Genomic DNA, 27,917 nt, shown 5'->3' with positions numbered 1-27,917 from the left:
GTACATGGCATGGTGCAGTAAGTTATCTGGCTCTTGTTACTGTAACTGCTTTAGACTAGATATAATTCACCATAGGTTACCACTCATCTCCCCTACCCACTAACACACATAATATTCACCAGCAAGACTGAAATAGAACAGTCCCTCCCCTCTTCCTCCTCTCCCTCCTCCCCAACGCCTTGACTCTCTCCTTCCTCGTGATAAAGTGCTTTTTTTAATATCAGACAGCTTTGTGCCAATAACTCTTCACTTCACTTGTACTTCCTGACTATAGAAAGGAAAAAAGGCAAAAAAAAGATTTTCCTTCTCCTCTGTGAACTTTTGAAATGGCAGCATGCATTATTGCAGTACGTGGCAGTTGGTCCTGGTGGCAAGTTCACTTGATCCTCTTTGCGTGTCTGTCTTTCCCTCTGCCTGTCTGTGGGTTTCCTGCTCCATATATGCCAGCTCACCTCTCAATCCACTTCTATCTGTCTTGTGTAGTATGTCTGACTGTCTATCTGTCTGTCTGTCTTCCTGTCTGTCTGCTTGCCTTCCTGGCCCAGCCTGGTGGGAGCTGATCCCAGTGGTAGGTGTTAATGCAGGTGTATTTCACAGGAGCTTTTAAAGCGGACACGGGGGAGGGAAGTTCTCTATCTCCTTCTCGGTTTGTGTCTCACTCTCTCCCTCCCTCCCTCCCTCTCTCGCTCTCTCTCTGTCTCTCTGTCTCTCTCTCTCTCTCTCTCTCTCTCTCTCTCTCTCTCTCTCTCTCTCTCTCTCTCTCTATCTCTCTCTATCTACTCCCCTGTGAGATGGCATGGCGTGGCAGATATCTGCCTCTGTGTGCAAGGTGGCCTACTTTGCCTCCACACTGACAGAGTGCCACATTCCCGGGCTGTGGCATAGAAAACTGGCCTCTGCCGCAAATGCCTCATGAACCTTTGACCTTTGATTAATTATGGGTGTCAGCGAGCCAAGCGGCAGCACCCCGTGCTTAGCTATTTTCATGGAAACACCACATGCTCCGGCTAGTCTACCAGGAACTTTGACAAGGAGGTCACATCAGACAAACTAACAATAGAGATTATTTAGACAGTCGATTGTTTTAGTCCACTAGACTCGTCATAAAGGAATAAAAATAAAAAAATTCTCGTGAGCTGCAGCACGTGCACCAGACATTGGACTAACAAATCTGGGACAAGTAACGGCCCGAGGACAGAAAAATTAAGTCAAATCAGTACTCACATAAACAAAAAACAATCCTTCTCTATTTGTTTTTTCAACCCCCTAAGCCCTGAAGATATTTCTCAGAGAATGTGTGGGAAATGAAGTTCATATTTGGAGTTAGCAATTCTCAGAAAAACTTAAATTCTTTAATTCCAATTTCAATGTTACTGTTTCAACTATGGCCAACCATCTCGTTTTCTTCTCCAGGTTAGAACCCTCAAGACTATGACCTTTGACTGTTGGTTATATTTGAACCCTGCCTCTTCCTCAAGCCAGACAGTGGGTTACATGGCTCTTACATAATAGAAACACCACAGGATTTGCTTAGCTGTTTAACCTTTGACAATAAACTTGTCTAAGACTAGTCATGACACCACTAAAAACAAAAAACAGCTCCCAATGTCGTAGTAATGACTCCCTTGAGATATCTTGACTCTCCTCCTTCTATGTCAATACTAGGCAGCTGCCAACATGGCTCAAATGTCCATCAAGTACGCACTCCAAACTCACAGCTCCTGCATGCTGCAAACAAACCTGAGTTGTCAGTCAGTCAACCAAATAACATGAAAAAGACCAACAAGGAGGTCTCAATGGACCACTTGTGACAACCCATTATTTATCAAATAGTAGTCAACCACCCAACCTGGAGACTGTACATACAGAGCATGTTCACAGCGGAAGAGGTTTTAGTCCCAAGTACTGGTGACTAGATACTCACAGGAAGAAAGCTGACACGCTGAACTGCTGAACGGAATATTCCATGCCTGCAAGGAAAGAAGAAAGACAAATCATGAGAGAGAGAGGAGAGAAAGAGAGGAGAGAGCAGGAAGGGCCAAGAATGAGCCAGACATAATGGGAGGCACTGAAAATGAGAAAGCAGGTTGATGTTTCCAGAAGATCAAAAATTGAGCAGATATGAAGAGGATGATTCAGAGGGCTGAAGTTATGATTCAGAGGATGCCATCTTGCTGTGACTAAACGGATGATCTAACTGTGTGCGATGGATACTGGGAATGTACTGACAGACATGTAAATGTACAAAATTGATTGTTGGACTGAATCTTACTTGCAAGGTGTCTTGGGCACTGGCTTGTCCATAACATTGTAGTGACAAGGTGAAAGGTCTATCTCCTACAATAGATGCATTTCAGATGAAGACCATCCCAGGATAAAGTAGCACAATCCAAATATTACTTGGCAACATTTCCTTACATATCTTACGTTTTTGTCTCACCTTCTCTGGGTTTATTGCAAAACATTCAGAAACAAATAGTTTCAAGTCTGATATTTTTGAAAAATAAATGTGACATTCAAACAGTAATATACATTATGGATGTGTTGAGCATTCCATACACGCTTCCCTATACCCATCTCCCCCTCCACTTTCACCTCCTCCCTCCACACTACCCCTGAGCCTCCTTCCAGGCCCTGTCTTGCCCCACCTTGTCCCTAATGCCCAGGGTGTAGTTAAGGGGACGAGGACAGGTCTTGAAGGAGTAGCTGGTCTTGCAAAGGAGCGCTTCCTGGGTGGAGTCTGTGAAGCTGTAGGCACCAGGCAGCAGCAGGTCTCCCTTACGCACATACAGCAGCTGGATCTCCCTGCCCCGAGCCTTGAAGCCATACGTCTTCCCCACCGGGTTCAGACGTGCTTCCTCAAGGAAATCCCGGATGTGGTAGCTACCTGGGATAGGCGTGTCCTAGAAGGGAGACGTGTCAAAAAAAGGAAAAATAAGTGGGCCCAAGCGTCATTGGCAGCAATATCGGCGATGACCATGGAACTGGATCGAGCTTGACGATAAAAAGGTATTTTGAAAGTGTTTGTGTTTGTAAGCACCATTTTGAGATTGTGGGGCTTTGTTTTGATCTACTTACTTTGAGGGTTCCCATCCACCAGCCTCCTCTGTCACACAGGTCTGGTTTGACATTGCCCTGCACATAGAAAGACATGGGTGTGATGTGTTGACCATGGAGATGGTGCAGCAATATTTGCTTTTCAAAATGAAGGCAACAACAGTGGGCAATACTGTCTTGTCTGTCCACATTTACATAGAGAAGGAGTACAGAGAAATGTCAAGTTTGTGTATGAAGATGACACAAATTCAACAGTCACTCACCTTTTGGTCAGATCTATCATCTTCTTTGGTTATTTTGCTACCTTTGGATATGTCTTTAGTTTTTCCTGGGGCCATTTTCCTACTCTCTAGCAGTCGTCTGTTGGGAGCGTCTACTGTTTGGACCCAGAGCTCCAGTTACAGACACACTCTATTGGCCTGTGACTGTTACCACTAGCAACCTCACAATTGATCAATTTTTCAGCAAGCATCCAGTCTGTAGGTCTATATTTAGCTTTTGGTCAGATTCAGGTTGAACCTAGATGGTCAGTTTGGAGCAAATCACAATGTTTTATACTTTAACAGTTGTAGGTTCCTTTATGATGACAAACAGTATATGTTTAGAATTCACAATTGTGTCAAAATCCCTATTTATGTATCACAATGGAAATATGTCATGGTGTTTTGAATTATGGCATGGCTATCTTTTGGTCATAATTTGTGAGACATTCAGCTCACAGCTGCATATCTACATAACAGGCCACCACAAATGCATATCTACATAACAGGCCACAAATGCATATCTACATAACAGGCCACCACAAATGCTATAGTAATATTCTTCTTTTATCCCCAACTTCCAACTATCTAACATCTAAATCATAAATAGACTGACCTATTATGATGCATGCATTTTTTTGTTGTTGCATCATACACTACTTATAAAGGTGTCATCCCATAAAATCATACACAAAACCATGTATGCCAACCAGTTGCCCTATACCATACATTACACTATTTATTGAGTGATCCTCTGAAATAGGCCTAAAGAATGCACACCTCCCTCAAGTTCCTGTCTCGAGTGGCATATTAGTTGCTTCTATGGGTTCTTCTTCCCTCAGAAGCCAGCTGAGTGATGTAGATAGGTGCTGTTAAGAGCAGACACTGTGAACTAGAACTGAAGACCATCATCCAGAGCCCACGCTGGGAGCAGTCCTGAAGGTTCTGCCATGTTGCTAGGCTACATGGGAACTGCATTCTTCAGAGGAAGGAATTGAGGTTGTTTACACTGTCTGTCAAGGAGGTGCTCCTGTGTGACCTTCTTCTGTTCAAGGAAATACATGCAGAGAAAACAGTGATGTTTGGTGTTTAGTTATGTCATGACTATTTCTGAGCTCAATCTACTTTTGTCCATTTTTGCCACTGATGGGGGCCCATGAATCATCTGAAATCAGATAAAACAACAGATTTGTAAATTACTTCTATCAGAATACAGTTTCACTGACATCTGAACGTAAATGCCTTTCGCAACTTACGCCACTCACCGCTATCCTAATTGTCTGGCATACTTTCTAACCTTGCATCGCTGTGCAATGTAAATGTGCTATCTGATAGTACTGACACAAAGAAGTACTGACACAAAGAACTACCAGAGAGACAGGAATACAATACAGTCGTTCTTCTAGTCTGCTGACTGGGCCCTGTTCCTGAATGACTTGCCAGTTAGGCGGCAGGTCAGGCGGTTGGGCAGGAGGCTGGCACACAAAGGAACATGAGGCATGAAGGTGGTCAACAGTTAAGAGCTTTATTTCATCATTCATCAAAATAACAGTGTCTCCGCAAGCTACTGTAACAAACTCTAATACTTAGAAATGAAGATAAACTAAGTGGGTACAATACCATTTACGTCAATGTACAATAACCTGAAACCTGTACCATCACTTGACTGGAGCTTACGCCAAGACAGACAGGAAGCAGACTGTCTATCTGGTGCCGAGCCAATATGATCAGACCAGGTGGCACAGGGGCTGGACAGTAGAGAGGGACTCTAATGTCAAGTCCTATTGTGAGCACTTCAAAATAGAAACCTTTGATCCCACTCACTGCTTTTATTTTAATGACAGTAATAGATTTGATCTGGGTTAAGCTGAAAGCCAGGAGGCCATTGGCTGGTGAACTTCAGTGCTTGGGGAATTTTACAGGGTCACTTGTTAGGTAATCATCTTTCATGTGGATTTGTTTACAAGCAGAGCACGTTATCAAAAGGAACATCTTCAAAAAAAAGGGATCCATTACACTGAGTGGGCAGTCATAGCAGAGAAAAACAAGACAAATCTTCAACATCTGGGTAAATTGTAAATTTTATTGGAAAACAAAAATATACAACTTGGAATGGATTATTTGAGGCATGACCGAAGGCCATAAAAAAAAAGAAAAGAAAGAAATGTGAGTTAAACATTAAAAAGCATAGTAAGATTAAAACAAAGTTGTTTTCTGGTATAGAACAGCAGATACAAAAAGTTGTACGAGTACCTAGAAGATACACCCGTGTCATAATATTTCTTTTTTTTTTTCCTTTTTAGTTTTTTTTTGCAGTAGTGCAATGCCAAGAGATTTCCATATACACTTTGTCCGTAGTCCATGCAGAGTTAACTTCTCCACATCGTTTCCATGCCAATGGTGTTGTCGAGTGACTACCAGCTGACAGGTCTCCAATGTCGCCACGCGTCGAGGGGGGCTGAGCCGTCATGACGGGGAGGGTTCCAAGCTCTCCAGCCCCCTGGGCCACGACGGGTATCTGGTAGTATGAGCTCCCGTCACTCCAAAAACACGATGACGGCAAAAGAAAGGGACATGGGGACTCAAGAGCCTATGCAGTTTACATGCAGTTCCTTTGGACAGCAGGGGGAAGAGGACGAAGGGTGGGGTTGGGGGGGCTATTAAGATTTTACAGATAAATTACACAAAGAAAAAAAAGGCAAATTATTTATAAGAAAAATCTGTACAAGGCCTTCACTTCGCCGTCATCATTTGTACGAACTCTGAAAGGGAGGAGAGAACAAGCAGAGGTCAGCATGATCTCCCACAATCTCAAACGGGCCACCGTGATTTGAAAAACCCCCCATCAGAAACCTCTACCAACCTTCGTAGTTAACCTGGCCGTCTCCATCGATATCTGCTTCTCTGATCATCTCATCCACCTCCTCGTCTGTCAGCTTCTCCCCGAGGTTTGTCATCACGTGACGCAGCTCAGCAGCGCTGATGTAACCGTTGCCGTCCTGCAGAGGACCCGTGAGGGCGTTAGTGAGCGCCAAAATGAGCACACCTAAGACGGGACCGGTGGAAAGGGGGGGGGGGGGGGGGGGGGGGCAGTACCTTGTCAAAGACACGGAATGCTTCTCTGATCTCCTCCTCGCTGTCCGTGTCCTTCATCTTCCTGGCCATCATGGTCAGGAACTCGGGGAAGTCTATCGTTCCGTTGCCTGCAGGGAGGGGAGGGGCAGAGGTTAGAAGAGCCTGTACGTTGACCCATCTTCTAGACACAACATCATGAAGCCCTGCTCACCGTCGGCGTCCACCTCGTTGATCATGTCCTGCAGCTCGGCCTCTGTGGGGTTCTGACCCAGCGAGCGCATGACGGTGCCCAGCTCTTTGGTGGTGATGGTTCCATCGCCGTCCTTGTCAAAGAGCGAGAACGCCTCTTTGAACTCTGCAGAGAAGATGCGGGAGAGTCAACTTACTCTAGGGAGGTTTGAATGAGTCACTTGAAACCTTTTGAGGACCAAACAAAACAACGCCCGTTGAGTCTAATCAACATCAGTATAAGCACCACAGAACTAGACTATAGAGGAGCCATGAGGATGGAATAACAAAGTCCTGCAACCGAATCAGAATGCTCCCATCCCAAGTGGCATTCACATCAAGCTAACAGCCCCCGATGCATTAGAAACTCATGACCCCAATGCTGTTAAATCACCCATGTTCCTGTGACAAACCCATCTGTAGTGACAAGTCAGCCCACATTTAATAAGTGCTCTGTTTTTTGTATAAACAAGGATAGAATCTGTGGACAGTAAATGGGACAGAGGAAAAGTCAGACAGCAGAATGAATGACAAGCTGTTGTGTGAGTAGGTGGCCAGGGGCCCTTGAGTGAAATGATGGACCCATCTGCAATGAGTAGTGGCATGCAGCAGCTTGTCCACATCAGGAGAGCCCCAACAAGGCCTCCAGTTGGGCCTGGGTCATTAGCCATGCAAGGGAACTTCCCTTCATTAAAAGAAAGGGGGCTGCCTGGTAAATTATACACTGCCCAAGTCAGGAAATCAATTTTGCTAGTCAAGAACCCATAACCAAAATGACCATAGTGAAAGTGTCTTTACTCACAACAACTATGGGAAGTGACCGCTACACTTATGGGGAAACATTGCCTCAAGGGTGGAGTGGAAATGTGACTGTTGGTCGCAACAAACCCTCTCAGAGTTGCTTGTTGTCAGCAAACAGTGACTCCTAAGGAACTTACAAACTGCCACTTAGTCTAGGTAGCAGTCAGCAATTTGAAAGCTGAAGACCAACTGTCAACTAGACCCAAATTGAAACTGTTGGCAGCAACTCAATCACATAAAATTGAAAATTGCATGCCCTCATTAACTTTTGAAGTGATCCGCAAATATTTTACTACAACCTGTACCCAAAATGCCCAACTGACATTTGGCACCCATCTTTAGAATAAAGGCCAAATAAATCAATTCAGAGCTACAATTAGACTTTGCTAATGAACACATTTTACCACAAGGCCAGACCCTGGGCAAAGGGTGCACCAGGCCAGGCTGTCAGGAAACCAAGTTATTCAAAAGACTAATAGAACCTCACTAGATGATTCGATCATAAAAATGCAAAGCGTTTCCATGAGGGAGTCCTTTAGTGTTAGAACAGGCAGGTAACGCCCTGGCCATTCGTCCCCGTTTTATGGCCAGAGGCTGTCCCAATGGAAGCCTTAAAAGGCGAAAATATAAATCCAATGCGAGAGGGGTGCGGGATCCATAAGGCCGCCACGTGCCAGCGTAGGAGGCTGAGAAGCTCTATGCAACGATGTCTTACCGGCAATCTGCTCCTCTGTCAACTGATCAGCCTGGGGGAGAGGGAGAGAAGGGGTTAGGGTTGATAATTACTTGCAGTATATTGTTCAGCCTTTTACAAAACCGTTTCAGCTAGTTATTTACAAGCAATCGGGTTATCCACATGCAAAGCTGGGCAGCTGTTTAACGGACTTTTCAGTAGGTTTGCCATCAATACATCTTTAGAGCCTTTTAATTGATACTTATGCGGTCTGCTGTCTTACTACAGTTGGTCAACGTTTGTGTCGCAATGAACGTCAGGGCCTCCTAAGTATAGCTTTACAGTCTGTCATCTTCCCCGTATGCAAGATTGTCAAGAACATTTACCTAACCATCTTATTTGAAATCACCGAGGAATGTCACGTCGGACCCAAAGTCATAACAATGAGCTAGCAAGCGTTAGTTAACCGTGAATTTGGCGGTAAACGAATGCAAGCTACCTACTCGGCAATGAGGTAGCAACGAAAACGGCAACTTCAATCTGTTTGAGAGCAGCCTACAGTACCAGTTGACTTCCGTAGTATTCCGAGTACAATTTACTGCAGTTTTGTTCAGTAGCTAGCCAACCATCTGGCGTCTGAGTTTGTACGTTAATGGCACAGCAGTTTCCAACCAATCTCAAAGCTAGTAATAATACCTAGACTGGATTGGAAAGTTACTATAGTCTTGATAGTAATATGGCGTGGCTGTATGGCATCACGGCAGACACAACCATGCAACTTAGAGACAACAGTGAATATACCTAGCTAGATCTTGTAGATTGCGAGCTACAGTACACAGCACATGACCGTTCCCAACCGCGTACAGCTCGGTAGCATTACAAGGTGTGGTCTGATTTGTAAAAATTCGCTAATACAGTAGTGTGCACAATCTTTACGGTTTGTGTTGCTAGGATTCCGCGCCCGCGTAGTGCCAGGGGAGCTCATTTTAGCATGGCTAAAGTACTATGTCAGCTTACTGGCTTAGTCAAGTTTACAGTTCCCTAGTACAAACTGTCTCGTTGCAAAAAGATGATATCTCTAATATCAGGTGTAGATGAATCACTCACCATTTCGATGAAAATGTAGCAACGGGATTACGATCGACACTCCGAAAGACACACACTGTGACAGAACTATAACCCCAAATGGCAACTGGCTGAATGCACCGACCAAGTACTTGACGCGCCTTTAACGGCTGCACTATAACTCCTCCTCCGTGTGTTATCCCTCCGCCAACTTCCTTTTCCCTCAATTAAAATAATAGTCAAAAACGATATATTATGAATAAAGGGTACATGTTATAGCATACTAAATTAATAAACAGTTACAATGTTTCCTACAAATTAGTGTTAATTTCAAATTCAAATCAAAAACTGCACGTAGCAGGAGAACTAGATAACTGCGGATATATAATTTCTGCTAGTGTGCGATAGGTCTTGCGCGGCACAAGACGTAGTTGGGTGAAATAGCTGTCTCTGATTGGTGTGTTTGTACCTGCAATGCGTCACTCCCTTGGTCTGCGCTGCCGTTGCACTCTATTCCATAGAAATCGGAATTGCCCACTGGCATTGGACAAGAGTTCCTGTTCTAATGTGTTCTGTGGACATTTGGCATAGTCTTTTTGGATACAAAATAAAATTACTTCGATAGCCACCCAGTAGCAATGGGCATGCATATATATACGACATCAATAATTGTATTTGATCAAATCTACTATTACATATAATGAGCTCCATTTTCATGTAGCACATGCTCCCTTTTTTGTTAACAATTACACAAAAAGGCATAATAAGAAAGACCCTGAACAAATTCTTCTATCGTTTTATGCGATACACGCAATTGAAGTATTTATGTGACACACACACAAATTATTTGGTCTGGCAAAATACACAATAGTGGGGAGATGTTTGTGTGTTCAGTAGACGTGACCGGGTCGGCAGCACCAATGCTGTCAGATGACGGTAGATTCTCAGGTCTAATTGCAGCGGTGGTGTGGATGGGAGTATCTGATAACCCGATTTCTTATGCTCGACTGCTCTCCTGTCCCCCCCATTGGCCACCTGTCTATGGCCCTGTCCCATACAAGACACAAGGATAGTATGGAAACTGTTAGAGTGAGGAGGAGGCAAAAAGCACAGAGAAAGAAACGGAATGTCATGACTTTTCAGTTTTAGTGTCTCTTTATCAGGTGTCAGAAGTTCTGTGTAGTATTCTAAAAAACTTAGCATGATATTATTGACAAATAAAAGTGAGTATTTTCTATTTGGTTGTTTTCTGTAACACACATGTATGATGATGCCAAAAAGTAGTGAGACAAACCCTATATCATATTTCAACAACACCATACAGAAAACACCAAATAAAGGTTGTATTTTAAGTTGTGTTCTGGTTACAGAGCCTTGATTGTGGAAGTGTTGTGTGATCTTGTGAGCAGCTCAGTTTCACTCTGGCTTTCCCATCTAATCTCAAACACACTGGAGTCTATTCACTAAAATCTGTTTTTCAGCAACAGGATTTTATTCACTCTGCAGATTATGTAACACTGGAGGAGACGCACAAAAACCTAAACCTGTCACAAGAGCGAGATAAGCTGCTGTGTATGAGCGAATGTAGGATGGCGTAATTGCTTTTGTGTTTGTATGGAGTGTATGTAGATGGCACTACAACAACAAAAAAGTGCAATACTGCACTACAGTAAACATGGCATCGCATTATCAAGTACCTTGTGGAATGCTCTGGAGTTCAAATTGAATCCCACTTGTGGGTACATCCAATTCAATTTTTGTGATGCACTCATTCAATTGCAGCATCAGCAAGATGGTTGATGACATGACCTTGGATGCTCTCCAGGTCTCAGGGGACTTGTTCCAGGTCAAAGGTGAATGTAGGTTAGAGGTTAATATAGATAGGTCTGACTGGAACCCTAGAAAAAAGGCTGTCATAGTCTATAAAACCTGAAACCAATCTCCAAGATGGAAGTCTAGAGGGATTTGCCCCCAGCATGTCAAACTAGATTTTGATCAATGATATGTTACATGTACTCTTTCATGATTGAATGTCCTTGTCTAAGTGTTGCATTCATTGTTTGAGTGTATGTTTTATCTGAGCATGTTCAATGCACACACTTTCTTTAAGTTGATTTGTTTTAGCCCCACTTCTGAATGGTACTACACATGTTAATATGTCGCTGCCCCAGAGAATGACAGAATGACAAATTTTTGCGCCCTCTCATCTCAGAATGTTCTCTGATCTTTCTACCTTCACTTCGTGTCACGGAGAGCCAAAGGTCAGGCTCAGGAGAGGCTGGGCCACAAGCAGACTAAATGTATGTTGTGGTTTTTAAGTAAAGCTTGTAGCAGAAAATGAGGAACTACTTGACAAGTATAAGTGGCATGGAATGACTTCCCAGAGGTAAGAGCAGGTGACAAATATGAGAGGATGTTTACCTGTGTAACTGGAAGACATTGTCATCATTAATGCATGCGGCTTTGTAATGCACCTGGCGGCCTCACGCCAGACGAGAGGATCCTCTTTCATGGACGATGTGCTGTGTGTTTGGTATGGATGCGAATTAGTTTGAGAAAAAAAGGCTTTTAGTAGTGTGTGTGTGTTTGTGTGTTTGTGTGTGTGTGGTAGAAATGATGGGTGTAGTTTCATGATACAATGCAGTCAACATGTATTTTTTCTCTACATAAGGTGGCCAAAGGTCTACTCTAGTCAAAGTTAAGAATGAGCTTTGCACTCCCGGGGATTATGACTGGCAGCCTTTTATGGTTTTAGGAGGATGGGATAACAGCATTAACAGTGTAAGGTCCACCAACTGGCTGAAACCAATCACCTTGGCATCTCTACCTGTAACTGAACATTGGTTATGTTTATCAAAATTACATCACTCCAATGATTAATGGCTTCCAATCGGATCAGAGGATTTACATGGCCAGTATTCCCAAGCTATTTCAATCATGTTATAATGAAATGGATATACTGTGAGCAGGCTTGGTTGTTTCAATCCTGTCTCTCTCTGTTTGCCTCTGCCTGCCTCCTGCCTGCCTCCTGCCTGTGTGTATCTTTGTAGCCGGACTCATCAGTTCTTTTATCGGAGGGGGATCAGAAGGACTCCGGCACTTACTATCTGTCAAATAGAATCCCTGCTGTTGATCTTAGCACTCTCCTGGCCTCTCTCTCTCTTTCTTCCCCTCCCTCCCTCCCTCCCTCCCTCCCTCCCTCCCTCCCTCCCTCCCTCCCTCCCTCCCTCCCTCCCTCCCTCCCTCCCTCCCTCCCTCCCTCCCTCCCTCCCTCCCTCCCTCCCTCCCTCCCTCCCTCCCTCCCTCCCTCCCTCCCTCCCTCCCTCCCTCGTTCTCTGGCTTGCCTCCAGGTGTCTGCTGCAGTCAGTGTGGAACTCTAGTTCAAACACTGCAGCCCTCAGCACCACAGGAAGCCCTGCCTAAGAGAAGCTTCCAGAAGAATGACACCAAAGCTTTCTCGTCATTTTTCTCATCTCCCATTCATCCCTTTGTTGTCACATTCAATTTCATGAATTCCGTTTACGAGGTCTGCTCTGTGTATCGGTATTTCTGCTGCAGGTGTCAGAAGTGTTGCTTGCTGAGTCATTTCTCCACCACCTTGACAACTGTCCTAAGAAGGCTCAGTGTAACTGTAGCATTACAACAACATCTTTCTCTTGCCATGTTTATCATTTTCTACAGGATGAAAATAATCAAAAGTGAGGCACTGCAGAGGTAACCCATGCATGTTCGTGTGTATGTGTGTGTGTGCTATCCACAACCAGGAAGTAGGTTTCAGAGAGGGTGCATTGCAGTTTCCTGCCCTTGACCCTGCCTGGAGTGTGGTCCTTGCTCTCTGCAGTGCTGGGGACCTGCAAGGCTGCGCTGCACCCAGATGATCTCATCTTGCAGGGAGCACCGGTACAACTCTGCATCCTGTGGCTACTCTGGGATGAGGGCTGCAGAGCAGGTGTCTGCTGTGCGCTGTACCGCTTAACCCACTCACAGTCTGATTGATCATAGCTTGAAACTAGCATAAATGACTCCCTGCTGACACTCAGTGGCTAAATAGGGTATCACAGCACCTGGTGAAATAACATGATGAAGTACCCAAAATGCTACTATCTGACTAATAGCTTTACGTATGGCACAGTAACCATATGTCCACATCATACCATGAATTCAAACATAAATAGAAGACATTGTTCTCCTCTATTGAAGTGGTTAATATAATCATCTTTTAGTGTTACGTTTATGGATTGCATTTACAAAATGGTGACTTTACTCTTTATAATACAATGTGCTTCACAAATGCAGTTCAATACATTTTTTGAACATCCTTGTAAATCATTATATACTAACATCATTATTATGGTTCTAGGATATATATCCCTGGTGAATGACTGATGATTAGGTGACTATAAGGAGGAGCACAGACTCTGTCAGTAGTTAACATTGCTGTAGTGATTTACTTTTCATTTACTTTTCATAGTTTTTGCACCGTCAGAATGATGGAGCACATTTGACATTACCGGTCCCTCATATTAAATAGTTAGATAGTTACAGTTAAATGTATATAATATATACTGTATAGCATCATCCAACAGTGACCAACTACACAGGCAAACTTCTTCTCCAATTTTTTAAATATATATTTTAATTATTATAAAAACATTATTCAATTTAAAATAATAAGTTCTATAAGTGTGTGCATGTGTGCATTCTTACATGCCTGTGCACATTTCCATGTGTGTATGCACATTTGTGTGTGTTCAAAGACTCTGTTCCCTCTTTGTGTTATCGGCGGCGATAGTGTTTCTGGAATGCGAGGTTGTCTATGATGCGTGGGCTGCAGTGGCTGTTGTAGTGCAGCGCTGGATCGTTGTAGTTGAACGGAGGAGGGTTGAACTGCTCCTGGGCATAATTGAGAGGCAACAAGTGGGGAATCCTGGGTAGAAACAACAGCACACCAATCAGAGACATACAACAAGAGAGATTTAACACAATAAAACAACATTCAATAGGTGGACACTGAAACATGCTATTATGTCATACAGGATATAATCCAAACACATCTAAAGTATATACTGGGCATTGCGTTAAACCGTATCCTTAAGGCAACTGATATTGTAAAATCCTTTCATTCAGAGAGCCTAATCCCATGGTATTCTCTCCATAGGGTGAACATTAAGGGGGTCGGGGATAAGGGGGATTAAGATTCCCTGGATGACTAACACCTGGTCCCGATGCTGTACATCTGCAGCCTATAGAGACCCACTGGGGCCCACACACAAGCACATACACTTACGAGCACACACACTCATGCGTACACACATGCCAGATGGACTTCTGTTTAGCAGCAGAGGTCACTCATTGGTTACGTCATAAATCCCATTTGACGTGGGGGGTGAACATGTACCGTTTCCTGTTGTTAGTCATTAGGTCCCATTCTCAAGCTCTAGTCGGCAGACAGTAGGAGTTTAGAACCTACATCCTTCCGGTCCATCTGCAGTGCATGACTGTTAATGCAGTTTGTGCATGAATGAGCTGGTACTCACTCTCCAGTGATGGTCTTCTTGCGGGAACAGCAGAAGCAGGCCAGGGCTGCCAGGAGGAGGAGGAGGAGCAGTGGGATGCCAATGCCCAGGACCAGGCCCAGGATTAGGGGCTTCTTATCTTCTGCTCGCAGGGCCTCAGGGACTCCACTACTGTTACCACCACCCTTGTCTGGATTAAAAAACACACACACACACACATCCAAATATCAAGCCTTCTCTGTGTGGATGTGGATGTGTGCGTGTGGACGTGTACTGTTCGCGTTGAGACGGACCAAAAACGCAAGTCTTATCCACGTCGGTGGTTCCGTTGCACAGGCACCTGTACCCTCCGTAGGTGTTGGCACAGAGAGCAGGGAGCTCGCACACTGCCTCCTGCGCCTTGCACTCATCCAGGTCTGGGAGAGACAGACGACATGGAGAGAGAGAAACCATGCCAGTAGGACAGTGAGGACACTACCATCTTCACACCGTACTTAAAGCATGCTTCGACCCATGTAACCCACAGGGGTAATTATTGTACATAGACATCCCAATATCATTATTTTATTTTATTTTTTACACTTTTACATTTAGTCATTTTGCAGACGCTCGTATACAGAGCCACTTACAGTAAGTACAGGGACATCCCCCTCGAGGCAAGTAGGGTGAAGCGCCTTGCCCAAGGACACAACATCAATTTGCACGGCCAGAACCGAACTGGCAACCTTCCGATTACTAGCCCGGTTCCCTAACCGCTCAGCCATCTGACTCCCACTTCCTGTGATTTTAGTCTTCTATACTGGGTGTATAGTTGTGTGAGGCTGTCATCTATACTGTGTGTATGGTTGTGTGAGGTTGTGCGTTGACTGTAGGTGTCTACCTCCAACGTCTGCTGTTCTGATGTCATAGTAGCTACTGACGCGAGTCAGGTAGTCTCTGATGTACCAGTGTGGTGTGTCGCTGGACACGTTGATCCTGAACTCATTCAGACCATCCACCGACCCTGGCCCCGGAGCCTTCATACTGGCGTTGTAGAACTTGTTCTGGAAGCCCATGGCCAGTATCTTCTCCAACTGCAGAGTGGGTCAGACATGAATCAGTCTGACAGTGATTAAAAGGAGGGGCACAAGCTCCCCATTTTAGAGGGCACACACGCTCTCTCTCACCTGGTTGAGTCCATCTGCTCCTGCCCTCTGGGTCTTCCAGCCCATGGACACGGTGAAGACATTAAACCCTGTCCACGACAACATCAACGACAAGGTCAGCATGACCGCGCAGAGTGGCAGCAGCAGAGCAGCCGTGTCATTTGTGGCCATGCTGAGAGCACTGCAGGGCCAACATGGACCCACTCACCTGGCGGATTAGCAGAGTCGCCTGAAATGATAGAAAAAATATTGAATATAATATGTGTTTATTCGTCATGGTCCCCCCCAAAATTCAACTACACCTCAAATAATGAATCCGGAATGTGCATGTACAGTACCAGTCAAAGGTTTGGACACACCTTCCCATTCCATGTGTCCAAACCTTTCACTGGTACTGTACGTATGTGTTTAGTGTGTCTGTGACACAGCGAGGGCTAGACTAGCCCAGGTGACAGTGCAGTGTATTTACCACATCTGTCTGATTCCGGGGTGCTCTGGTAGCGGCAGGAGCAGCGTACTGACCCGACCGTGTTCACACACTCATACTTGGCGCTGGGGCAGGCCGAGGGGTCCAAGCACTCATCAATGTCTACGGTCAACAAGAGGTTAGTCGCCGTGATTGAGACCTTCTATACAGTTGTGGTGTGGTTCATACATGTTGACGTGTTCAGAAGAGTGCGTGGCTGTCGTTCCGGTTGTGGTGTTTTGTACCTGTACAGTTGAGTCCGTTCCCTGTGTAGCCTGGCTTACACTTGCAGCTGTAGCTGTACCCTTTGCTGGTGCAGTCGGCCATCTTGTGGCAGGGGAAGGGGAAAGGCGGGAGGCAGAAGTCTGGGAAGGTGAAATAAAAGCATTCAAGAATGACAATGTCAACAAATCCCTAAGATCCTCAGTAGTCCTAATTCCACCAAGAGTTTGACTTCACTGTGTGATTTTAAAACTAATAGGTAATTTATCATTTCAAAATCCATACAGCAAGCAAAACCCTTTCACCCAAAGCCCGTTCACCCAAAACCCATTCACCCAAAGGCCGTTCACCCCAAGCCTGTTCACCCAAAACCCATTCACCCAAAACTCATTCACCCAAAGCCCGTTCATCCAAAGCGCAAAACTCACTGACCGTTCACAAAGCATTTGTATCCTTGTTTGTCTTGGTAGACAGAGGGAGGGGGGCATTCTCCACAGGTGAACTGCTCAGGCCCAGGCTGGGACAGGCACTCCACCCCGGGGAAACAGGGATTTCCTCGACACACATCCACAAGATCCCCACAGAACTTTCCACTGAAGCCCTTAGGGCACAGACACCCCACAACCTAGGATCCCACAACACAAAGATGTTTACTGCACTAGTAGTTGCAGAATATGATTGATGTGCATATAGACAAAAATCATAATAAACAAAAATTGGATATACAAAATGTTATTATGGGGCTGTTGTGACATTCTCTGCCTGTTTTTACTGTTATGACAGTGTTGGACTATTATGGACTGTTGTTTTGGACTGTCGTTTTCACCTGGAATTTCCCCAACAGATGGTTCTCTGTGATGCTAATGTACTCGCAGGTGCCTCCGTTGAGGCAGTTGCACACCTGCAGGATGGGGGCAAAGTAGGAGCTGAACACGCCGTCACTGACCCGGATGGTGAGGACCACGGGCTGGATGTTGAGGGGAGTCCAGGTGAGGTAGCCGTCACCTGCAGCACAGGGCGCAGGGGAAGAGGTCATCTATGAAGAGATGGTTGACTACGCTGTGTTAGAATGTAAGGAGGACAGAGAGCGAGGGGGAGAGGGGTGAGAGACCATGGGCTTGAATGCACACGTTTGTGTATGTGCGTGTGCGTCTCACCCGTCCCTATAGAGGCTTGGGGTGGTCTGGGGAAGAGCAGGGAGAAGGACACAGGGTCTCTGTTGGCATCTTGAGCGACTATCTGCATGTTGACAGTGGAGTTGACTTTGCAGCGGATCACGGTGGGCTCTGTCACAATGGGTGGCATGTTCCCTGTACACACCACAGAACACAGACACGTCACAAACATATCATAACGACAGCACATTTTATTGTTCAACACATCCAAATATATAATACTCGAGTGCCATTGCCTGTGATGCCAATGAACCTTTCTTCTGCTCATGTAAGAGGCGGTTTTGCTCACCAAACACACGAGCCAGGTTGTGGTACTGCTGCTCAGCCTGCAGGCTCTCCAGTCCCAGGTTTGGGCTGTCCGATGCCAGGGTGTCGTGGACACACTGCATGCTGCCCTGGCAACTCCTCCGCAGCTCCTCCAGCAGGGCAGGGCTCACTGCCAGCACCTGCTTTATGGAGGCTGGCAGGAAGGGGACCAGGGGAGGGATGGAGAACAGCAGGCTCTCTGGAACGGGGACCACCCCTGAGGAAACACGAGGGGAAGGGAAAGAGATTGAACCGGGGATACCAGGGAACCAGGGATAGAAGAATCAGAAACATTCATCCTGTTCATTGAGAAGACGTTTTTTTCTCCAGTTTTTCTCTATACAAAAGGCCTTTGTTTGAGGCTCTATTTGTTGGAGGTTTTTCTGTGATCAGGCAGTAAGTGCTGTAACAGGTCACTCACAGGACATCCCAAACACGCGCAGGTTTGCCTCCGAAGGGGGGTTGCTGTCAGGGGACGGCAGGAGCCTCCCGTTGGACATGAGGAAGTCGTCCGTGCGGTTGGAGCTCCACAGGCCCATCAGGCCCACCGTGCGGTTATAGAAGGTCTGGGGAACCTCCACCAGGGCGGACAGCTGTCCCCCCACCCCCAGCCACACCGCCACATGCAGACCCCCCGCATACACCGCAGCGCAGCGACGGACCGAGATGCATCGCACGGCGAAGCCCTCCTTGCCCGTGTGGACTACACCTGTACAGACAGTAGGGGGCGCTGTTAGGGCATGCATTCGGGAGAAGTAAACCATTGTCATGTATATATTGTGATCTGAGATTTAAATGATGTTAATGATGATATCATGCTAAGAAAATAATTATAGCTGCTTATGGCAGAGTGATACAATCCAGTTTTGTGTCAAGGCAAGGAGCCTGGATGTCATGTTTTTTTTCTTACCAATAGAGACGGGGACTTCCGCATCATCCACCAGGACCATCAGCCCATCTCCTGACTGTGCAACCCTCCACTCAACCTGAACATACACACATGCACACACACATACACACGGTCAGGAGGGGAATGAGACATTTTTGGAAATAAAATATTTAACAGACACACAGTTCTGCCCCCCCCCCCCCCCCCCCCCCCTGCACACACACACAATCACACACACAAACCTTTCCGATGCCCTGGTGAAAGGCAGCCAAGCGCACAAGTGCGGGGACCTGCCTGGCTGGTCCCTGGGTGTACAGCAGACCTGTCTCCCCCTGCAGGGTGAAGATGTTGGAGCCCTTGCTGGAGGAGATTCGTGTCAAAACAAACTCCCCCAGGGCCTTGAAGGAGTACTCTGTCCCGTCGAAGGTGATGAAGTGGAGGGTACCGTACACCATGCCTGCAGGGTCAACACATACAGGATGAGGGATGTCCAAAGTCAGATTCACGCAGAACACACTACACTGAATGCCATGCACTATTTGTATGTATACAGGCACAGAATATGAATTGTAAGACTTGAGTTGTAGGACTATTTCAAGTAACAAGGTGTCCTGTGTATTGAATAGGCTAAAACATGGTTAGGGTTGTAGGTTAGGGTTACTATATAGAGAGTTTTATAAATAGTCCCAAGGGTCATTTAGCGTAAGTCTCTTCGAGGTCATGTTTTGAAAGTTCTCACCCATGCCCTGTGTTGCCTTCTTAGCTAGGATGCTGCGGTCGGGGCTGAGCCAGCCGTAACCCTGGCAACGTTCCAGGGGTCTCTTGGCGAGGTAGAGGTGACAGAGGGGGGACTGGATGCAACACCACTGGAACGGAAGCAGGTCTTCATCTGCAAAAACAACAGAACACCTAGTCTGTGTTCTAGTCTGATCAGGGAACAGATGCACCCTCCGGAATGTGACAATAAATGACACAGCAATGCCCTCAGGGAGAGCAAATATTGTGGCTCCATTACCTATGTGTGTCTGCGGAGAGGCCCCGGCAAAGTATCTCTCGCTGTACCCGCCCTTCAGGGGCCCCTGGAGGTCGTAAACACACCTCTTCCCGGAGCCGTACCGGTTGGACAGGACAGACTGGAACACTTGGCCCCCAACGCCCCCCCAGCGCAGCTCTCGGAGCTGCTTCACCTGGGAAGTCAGCTGATCAGGCAGCGTCTCCGGCCCGAACGCCAGGTCCTCCTGAGCCTGCGAGCGGGTACACGGGCAGGCCGATACCCCCGCGCTCCACAGGGCCGGGTCGGGCTCCTTCAGAGCCCACAACTGGCACCTCAGCTTGGGGTCCGGGTTGTTCCCCTTGGGCCCCGTCAAGTCGTACACCAGCTGTCCCAGCTTGCCCACGTTGCCCATCACTGTCTGGGGTCTGTAGCGCCCCCCCGGGCCGAACAGGTTGTCTGGGGGGGACGGGACCTCGTTGCGGACAAGGTTCCCCCCGTCTGTGTAGCCAGTGAGAGCGCTTTGGACCAGCCGCTGTCCGGGACCCCACTGCATCTCCCCGAAACGCAGCAGAGCAAAGGAGCGCTCTCCATCCGTGGTCAGGATGCACTGAAAGGTGTTGGTCTGCAAAACGTCCACAAGGGGTCACCACAACGCACAAGGTGTCACCACAGAGACAAAAGGTTCTTCCTTTTTCACAGGAGGAAATAAGGATGCCGGTGTATTCTTCCTCTAAACACTTGAAGGACTCCCGTTACAGCTAACAAAAGCTGTTGAACTAGGACAGACACAAACAACACCATGCCCAGTTCTGGTCCACCCCTCCTTAACCTCATTTTCTAACAGTACACAAGACACGCAGGTGTCCTTGTTTTTTACCACAAGCCTTGAGTAGGACATTGCTGTCCTCTTGTGGGAGGGGAAGAGGAAGCCAGTGATCATCGCTGGAAGAAAAGAGACCAGATTGCGTGCTCTGGTCTGTGGACCAGAGCACGCAATCTACTAGAGCCCTCACCTCAGAATCATTGATCTTCTGGTAAGACACAGACATGACATGATCCCAGGTGATCTTTAGGATCCAGGCAGGTTTGAAGGCAGGTCTGTTTCTCTGCTCCTCAAACCGGCTCACGTCTTCCGCCGTGCGGTTGAAAACGATCTGGGAGTAGATGTCTGACATATTCAGTTTGCTGTAGTCCTGAGGCAAAGACAGACAAAAATGGAGGAATAGGTTAATACCCAAATAAAAATAGCCGATGTCATAGATAATATCCCTCCACCCTGCCCTCTCCCTGACCCCTCACCTGGTAGAGCAGCTGGCCTTTGCCTAGAGTAAGGTCAACATCGTCCCAGAATACCGCTAGCATGGAGCGACTCTCGTTGCCACGAAATCCCCCAGGGAAGGGGACGGGTAGAAGGAGCTGCTCGTTCTCGGAGGCCATTTGGAACTGGATGAGTCCATTATCTGAGAACTGACCATCAGAGAGAGAGAGAGAGAGAGAGCGAGAGAGAGAGAGAGAGAGAGAGAGAGAGAGAGAGAGAGAGAGAGACAGTCAGAGAGAGCAAGAGAAAAAATGAATGAGATAGGATTTCATTCATTCTCATTTCATGACATTGCCCATTGTTCTTTATAATTAGTATATACTGTATATATGTAGTGTATATATTGGGTCCTGCTGGTGGACACTTACAAAGACCCTGTCATACAGCTTGCCCATGAAAGGGAAGCCAATAGGCGGGGTGATGTAGGGAGAGTTCCCATCTGCTATGGCGACCTTCACTCCCCAGTCTCCCACCACTGGTCCAAACGGGTAAAGATCACTCTCTGTGGACAGAACAAACATTCAGTCACACAGCAGTATTAGGTCACAGCAGAAGGCCTTAACAGCCATACATAGACCAAGATGCAAAACAAAAATGCTACTCTGTAGTGTACCAATGTGTAGAGTACAGTAGTGCATGAAGAAACAGTTCACTCACTCACTCAATACAGTTAGGGAAAGTTAGATATCAATAGCTGTCAGTGCTGTTCACTAATAGTTCACTCTGCGTGCCTATGCAAATTGCCGCTCTGGGACAAATAATGTGTTTGGAACTGAACTGAACTGAGGAGTGAAGGAGAAGCCCACCCTTCTTAGCCAGCTCCCTACAGACAGTGCTGTTAGAGGCACAGGAGCAGTTGAAGGAACCTGCCAGGTTCCTACACACGGTGTCACCAGGGCACGCCGATGGCGACACACACTCATCCCGGTCGACACACCCCATTCGCCCCTGCCCTCTGCCCACTGTGGCGACCCAGCTGCTGCCACACTGACACTGGTACCCTCCCACTGAGTTGGAGCAGGTGGCCTCGGGGTGGCAACCTCCGTTGTCCTGTTGGCACTCATCCAAGTCCACGCACAGAGGCCCGATGCCCACCAAGCCCGGGTTACACACACACACAAAGGACCCGGGGGTGTTGTGGCAGCGGGCTCGAGGGTGGCAGGGAGAGGTCAGGACGGAGCACTCGTCCACGTCCTCGCACCACGAGCCGTTGCCCGCGTGGCCCAGAGGGCAGTGACACGAGAAGGAGCCCGGGGTGTTCCAACAGCGTGCCAGGGGGTCACACACCGCCGTACTGTTCTCACACTCGTCAGTGTCCGCACACGCCCCGCCCTCCTCGTGGTACCCCCCTCGGCATGAGCAATGGTACGCTCCGGGCAGGTTAGTGCACACCTGGTCAGCACGGCAAGTGGTATTGTCCAGACACTCGTCTATGTCTCCGCAGCCCAGTCCCTTGGGGTGGTAGCCGGGCAAGCACGGGCACAGGAAGGAACCCAGCGTGTTGTTACACGTGGAGTGGTCGGGGCACGGGCTGTCACCGGGGGATACACACTCATTCACATCCTGGCACTGTGCTCCACTCAGCTCGAACCCCCTGTCACAGGGACAGCGGTACGAGCCGGGGAGGTTGACACAGGTGGAGTGAGGCTGACAGTGGGAGGAGTTAGCGGGCGTCCACGAGGAGTCGTCCAAGGAACACTCGTCCACATCCACACACTCTGTGTCGTTGCTCCAGAACCCGGGGTCACACACGCAGTAGAAGGAGCCGATGGAGTTGACACAGGTCCCGTTGGTGCAAAGGGGGCCCAGTGGAGACGTAGAGCACTCATTGATGTCCTCACACAGACCGTTCTGAGCAGAGAATCCCACCTTGCATGGACAGCGGTAGCTACCGTAGGTGTTGACACACATACTGTTCTGTGGGCAGCTGGAGTTGAACAGGCATTCATTCACATCCTCACATTCGTTGTTCCTGCTCCGGAATCCGTCCCAGCAGGCACAGATGAAGGAACCAGCCGTGTTCAGGCAGTCTGAAGTGTTGGGGCACTTGGCTGGGCTTACCGAACACTCATCTACGTCCAAACACAGGGAGTTGTCGGCATGGTAACCCCGGTCACAGGGACAGTGGTAGCTTCCTGGTATGTTGGTGCAGGTGCTGTTGTCAGGACAGGTAAAATTCCCCACCGCGCATTCGTCAAAGTCCTGGCAGTGGGTCCCGTTTCCGTGGTAACCGTCCCAGCAGTTGCAGTAGTAGGAGCCCTGGGTGTTGAGGCAGTCGGAGGACTCGGAGCATTGGGAAAGCCCTGTCACCAACGGGCTGCTCGCACACTCATCTGTGTCCCAGCAGACTGTCCCATTGCCATGGTAGCCGTCCTGACATTGACAGTAGTAGGAGCCATTGGAGGGGTGGCACACGGCGTTAGGGTGGCACGCACGGCTGGCATTGAAGCAAACCTCCTCGCTCACGCACACGCCTCCGTCATACGTCAGGCCGAGGATGCAGGTACAGGCGTAGGAGCCAGGACTGTTGTGGCACGTCATGTCCGCGGCACAGGAACCAGGCGACTGGCACTCATCGACATCCTCACAGACAAAGCCATTTCCTTGGTAGCCATTTTGGCACTGGCACAAGTAGGACCCGTTGGTGTTTTGACATTGGGCGAGCTGACTGCAGTTGTTGGGCAGGGTGGAGTTCAAGGCACACTCGTCCACATCCGTGCACATAAAGCCTGTGCCCTGAGTGCCCGGTGGGCATGTGCAGTTGAAGGATCCTGGTGTGTTTAAGCAGCTGGCAACAGGGTGGCATCCTCCGTTTTTGTACTGGCATTCATCAATGTCTATAAGTCATCCAAAATGGCACAGTGTCAGGGAAACAGGCCCAAAGGATGGCTAAAACAAAACTCAGAAGACAGTCCACACAAGAAGCGGTACAACATTCCGGATGATGTGGATGTATGTGAATGGTAAAGGGAAGGTTCTCACCAGAGCAGTTCCTGCCATTGCCCGTGAAGCCACTTAGACAGAAGCAGAGGTGACCCCCCACTGTGTTGACACACTGGGCAAACTCACTGCACTCATCTTCTCCTGTCTCACATTCGTTCACGTCTGTGAGAAGGGAAAGAGGGATGAAGGGATGGAGCCAGAGAGAGAAAGGCAAATAATACAATGAATCCCTGTGTAGTCACAGGATCAAACAATGGGGTGTTGGAAAAATTGAAGATGTAACACATTTATCCTGTATAAGAATGATTCTGTGTTCAGAATTCCTTGTGTGTAGAGAGAGGCCTACCCCCAAATCTGAACTTTGGGTAACACTAGGCATATGTAAACAAGGTGACCTGGGCTGCCAACCCGCTCTTACTGGAGAGGCCATAAAAGATGTCTGGCCTTATCTGTGTTGGGTGAATCATGTGGTCAAGCTTACAGGGGTCAAGAGGCACACACACACTCAAACACGCATGCACACACGCGTGCCAGGTCTATGCAAGGAGCCACTGAAGAAGAGCCATGGGACATTTGCATGCCTTTGTCTTAACCAATGACTGTAAAGAGCAGGGCTGCTCAAATAACTAGCTAGCACAACATGCTAGCAGACAAACTTTGTAGCACAATGTCATGTGATATTTTTGTCTCCTTGTGGGCCTGGTGCAAGTAATAAAGCTTTCTTAAACTTGTTCACCCGACTGTGCGATGCTTGATAGATTAATATTTCTGACATGGGGTTTCCAAATCACGTGGATCTAACTCATATATAGGTCCTGCATCATATCAACATGAGATGATGAGAAATACCAGTATGAACATGAAGGATATAACTATCAAATGAGCTTGATAAGCATAGTTTAATGTGAAGCTAGCATTCCCGCTCAGTGAATCAACGCCAACAAGATCTTGTCATGAGTCATGGCTAACTTACCAACGCACATGGTGCCGTTCTGTTTGTAGCCCGGTTTGCAGACACAGGCGTAGGACCCTGGTGTATTCACACAGTCTGTATCATTCCGAGGGCACACTTTCTGCTGGCATTCGTCTATGTCCGAGCATGTAAGCCCATCCCCCTCGAAGCCCACGTCACACACACACTGATACCCGACGGGTGAGAGGTGGCACAGCCCATAAGGGTGGCATGCGGGAAAGCACATGGGGCTGGGTGACACACAGGTCCGGTTCCTTGCCACTGTCCCATTAAGACAGGAACAGACGTAGGCTCCAGGGGAGTTGACACACTCGGAGAAGGAGGGACAGGTGGCATTGGAGAGGTCACACTCGTTGACATCCTGGCACGAGAAGCCATCCCCCCTGAAACCCTGCTGGCACGTGCAGGAGAAGTCCCCCGGCACGTTGGCACAGATGGCCCTTCGGTGGCAAGAGCCCACGGCCGTGCACTCGTCCACATCCTCGCACTTGGTGCCGTTCCCGGTGAAGCCCAGCTTGCATGTGCACAAGTGGGAGCCGACGGTGTTCAGACAGGTGGCGTTGACGTGGCACGGCTTGCCCGCCCTGCACTCGTCCACATCTGTGCACTCCATGGTCGGCGTGGGCCGGGCAAAGCCAACCTTGCACTGGCACTGGTACGCCCCCTCCGTGTTGACGCACATCTCGTTCACGTTGCAGGGGTTCCGCATCTGCTCGCACTCGTTGACGTCTTGGCAGGTGGTTCGGTTGATCAAGGTGAAGCCTGCCGGACAGAGGCAGGAGAACGAGCCTCTGCTGTTAACGCAGGTGGCTCGGTTCCTGCAGCCGCCGTTGTCCACCAAACACTCGTTCACGTCGATGCACTGTAGCACCCCATCTCCACTGTAGCCCTGCAGGCAGCTGCAGTTGTACGTGCCAGGCAGGTTGACGCAGAGGGCATTGGAGTGGCACTGCTGCGCCAAGGAACACTCGTCCACGTCCACACAGTTGATGCCGTTGCCCGTGTACCCTGGGCGGCACTCGCAGGAGAAGGAGCCTGGGAAGTTGGCGCAGGTGGCGTACGGACTGCAGCGGCCGATGGCACACTCGTCCAGGTCGATGCACTTGGAGTCGTTGAAGATGTATCCCGTGCCACAGTCGCAGTAGTACGATCCGCCCGTGTTCACGCACTCTGCTGACGCCGGACAGATGACGGGCGAGAGGCACTCGTTGATGTCCGTGCATACCCTCCCATCTCCGAGGAAACCGCCTCGACACGAGCACTCGTAGCTGCCTAACAAGTTGATGCACACCGCGTTGGGGTGACAAACATTCTGTCCGTTACACTCATTAACATCAACGCAGGTCTGTCCGTTCCCTAGGAAACCAGGAGCACAGGTACACTGGTAGGAGCCAACAGTGTTCACACAGCTTGCAAACAGGCTGCAGATGTTGTCAGCACACTCGTCAATGTCCTGACACGTCTGTCCGTTGCTCTGGTAACCACTGCTGCAGATGCAGCGGTAGCTGCCCGGAAGGTTCCTACAGCCCCTGTAGCCAAACGAGGCTGAACACACCCCGGGAGTCTCCGAACACTCGTCTATGTCCAGACACAGGTAGTTCCCGTTGCCTTTGTAGCCGTTGTTGCAGGTGCACACGTAGGAGCCAGGGTTGTTGGCACAGGTGGCGTTCCAGTGGCATATGCCTCGCTGTGTGCACTCATTTATGTCGGTACACTGGAACCCGTTCCCCGTGAAGCCTCCTCTGCACTGGCAGTTGCGCCCGCCATCCCGGTTGGTGCAGAGGGCGTTGCTGTGGCAGCCCCCGTTGTCCGTCTGGCACTCGTCGACGTCCTGACACTGGACGCCGTCTCCGTAGTAGCCCTCCACGCAGACGCAGCTGTAGCTCCCCAGCGTGTTGTTGCAGCGGGCGTTGCTGTGGCAGCCGTGCAGGCCCGTCGCGCACTCGTTGATGTCCGTGCACCGCAGTCCGTCGCCGTTGTAGCCGATGCGGCACACGCACATGAAGGTGTTGTCCTTGGTCTGGTGGCAGTCTGCGTTGACGTGACAAGGGGAGCCACTCGACGCACATTCAAGGGGGTCCGCTACTGCAAGGAGAGAGTTGGTTATCAAACTGAGCTACTCGAATTAGAGCTAAAGAAGGTTGCCGTTTTGTTTTTTGGTCGACTCACATGCAGAGCCATGTCCCAGCACTGCACACAAACACCCCAGCCATAGCAGTGGTGACCTTTGAGAGAAGAAAAGTGCAAAAACACAGACACACACTTCTGTTAAGGATATGTTACAGTTAAGGCACAGTTACACTCACTGCATGGGAAAGTAGGTAAGTCTTCAAAGTCCTTCATATACAATCTCTAGGATCTACAATCTTCTCGTTTCCGTAACCCACTCCCATACTTAACAATGGCCAGGGGTTTACTGTTACAGTTACCTTAACATATACCTTATTGGGTCAGTTCCAATTTTAGGTCAGTTATGAACGACTGAGTTTGAACTAAATTCACTAATTAACAGTGGCCAGGGGTCTACTGTTACAGTTACCTTAACATGTACCTTATTGAGTCAGTTCCCATTTTCGGTCAGTTATGAATGACTGACTTTTAAAAAATAAATAAAAAATAAATAAGTAACAGTAAGAAATATGTATTATTAAAATTTGAATGTTAAAGTTGAACACAGCAATCCTTCACTATATGCTGTTTTGGATATGCCAAAGATGATCCAAAGATGATATGGTAAACAACAACTTTAATAAAAATTACCACATGCTGTGTTTTTTAGATACCCAATAGGTGACACATACTGTAGTGTAC

The 27,917-nt window shown here is 48.1% G+C and overlaps 3 protein-coding genes across 3 annotated transcripts in view; all 3 read right to left on the bottom strand.

The window, feature by feature from the left end:
* Positions 1-3,576, bottom strand: part of stpg4 (sperm-tail PG-rich repeat containing 4) — a 4,254-nt gene extending 678 nt beyond the window's left edge. The window contains exons 1-5 of the mRNA XM_084710271.1: positions 3,321-3,576; positions 3,079-3,135; positions 2,649-2,903; positions 2,273-2,337; positions 1,925-1,970 (exon numbers count right to left, since the gene is read on the bottom strand). Of these exons, the coding sequence (XP_084566397.1) occupies positions 1,925-1,970; positions 2,273-2,337; positions 2,649-2,903; positions 3,079-3,135; positions 3,321-3,395 (498 nt within the window). The 5' untranslated portion in view covers positions 3,396-3,576. The remainder of the gene's footprint in view (positions 1-1,924; positions 1,971-2,272; positions 2,338-2,648; positions 2,904-3,078; positions 3,136-3,320) is intronic.
* A 1,804-nt stretch (positions 3,577-5,380) lies between these two features.
* Positions 5,381-9,341, bottom strand: calm2a (calmodulin 2a (phosphorylase kinase, delta)). Its single transcript, XM_084709127.1, has 6 exons — positions 9,202-9,341; positions 8,137-8,167; positions 6,604-6,747; positions 6,414-6,520; positions 6,181-6,316; positions 5,381-6,079 (listed from the first exon to the last, which is right to left on the bottom strand). The coding sequence occupies exons 1-6, from the start codon at positions 9,202-9,204 to the stop codon at positions 6,051-6,053; spliced, it is 450 nt and encodes a 149-aa protein (XP_084565253.1). The 5' UTR covers positions 9,205-9,341; the 3' UTR covers positions 5,381-6,050.
* Positions 9,342-13,389: 4,048 nt separating this feature from the next.
* LOC146268332 (uncharacterized) lies at positions 13,390-27,677 on the bottom strand. The gene is made up of 26 exons (XM_084709444.1): positions 27,646-27,677; positions 27,276-27,331; positions 25,107-27,191; positions 24,173-24,295; positions 21,997-24,027; positions 21,559-21,692; positions 21,172-21,339; positions 20,886-21,065; positions 19,894-20,494; positions 19,618-19,767; positions 19,121-19,335; positions 18,900-18,975; positions 18,411-18,698; positions 17,973-18,206; positions 17,666-17,818; positions 17,335-17,513; positions 16,941-17,133; positions 16,532-16,651; positions 16,290-16,409; positions 16,029-16,049; positions 15,842-15,909; positions 15,556-15,748; positions 14,969-15,091; positions 14,845-14,865; positions 14,697-14,814; positions 13,390-14,086 (listed from the first exon to the last, which is right to left on the bottom strand). Exons 1-26 carry the CDS (start codon positions 27,675-27,677, stop codon positions 13,936-13,938), a joined length of 7,833 nt encoding a protein of 2,610 aa, XP_084565570.1. The 3' UTR covers positions 13,390-13,935.
* Positions 27,678-27,917: the final 240 nt, after the last annotated feature.

The sequence above is a fragment of the Hypomesus nipponensis genome, chromosome 11 (genome assembly GCF_054491055.1).
Source record: "Hypomesus nipponensis isolate SF chromosome 11, ASM5449105v1, whole genome shotgun sequence".
NCBI lineage: Eukaryota > Metazoa > Chordata > Actinopteri > Osmeriformes > Osmeridae > Hypomesus > Hypomesus nipponensis.
The sequence above is the reverse complement of the archived record's forward strand: the minus strand, read 5'-3'. Positions and strand labels throughout refer to the sequence as shown.

What these genes read in the sequence shown, in the direction of transcription:
- calm2a (XM_084709127.1), bottom strand. An exon ending in CAACGAGGTGGACGCCGACG is followed by an intron (nt 6,521 to 6,603) that starts GTGAGCAGGGCT and finishes CCCTCCCTGCAG; the next exon opens with GCAACGGAACGATAGACTTC. An exon ending in CATTCCGTGTCTTTGACAAG is followed by an intron (nt 6,317 to 6,413) that starts GTACTGCCCCCC and finishes GGTCCTCTGCAG; the next exon opens with GACGGCAACGGTTACATCAG.
- LOC146268332 (XM_084709444.1), bottom strand. Translation starts at nt 27,677, where the DNA reads ATGGGAACTGACTCAATAAGGTACATGTTAAG. An exon ending in AAGGCCAGCTGCTCTACCAG is followed by an intron (nt 21,066 to 21,171) that starts GTGAGGGGTCAG and finishes TCTTTGCCTCAG; the next exon opens with GACTACAGCAAACTGAATAT. An exon ending in GGATAAGACTTGCGTTTTTG is followed by an intron (nt 14,866 to 14,968) that starts GTCCGTCTCAAC and finishes TTTTTAATCCAG; the next exon opens with ACAAGGGTGGTGGTAACAGT.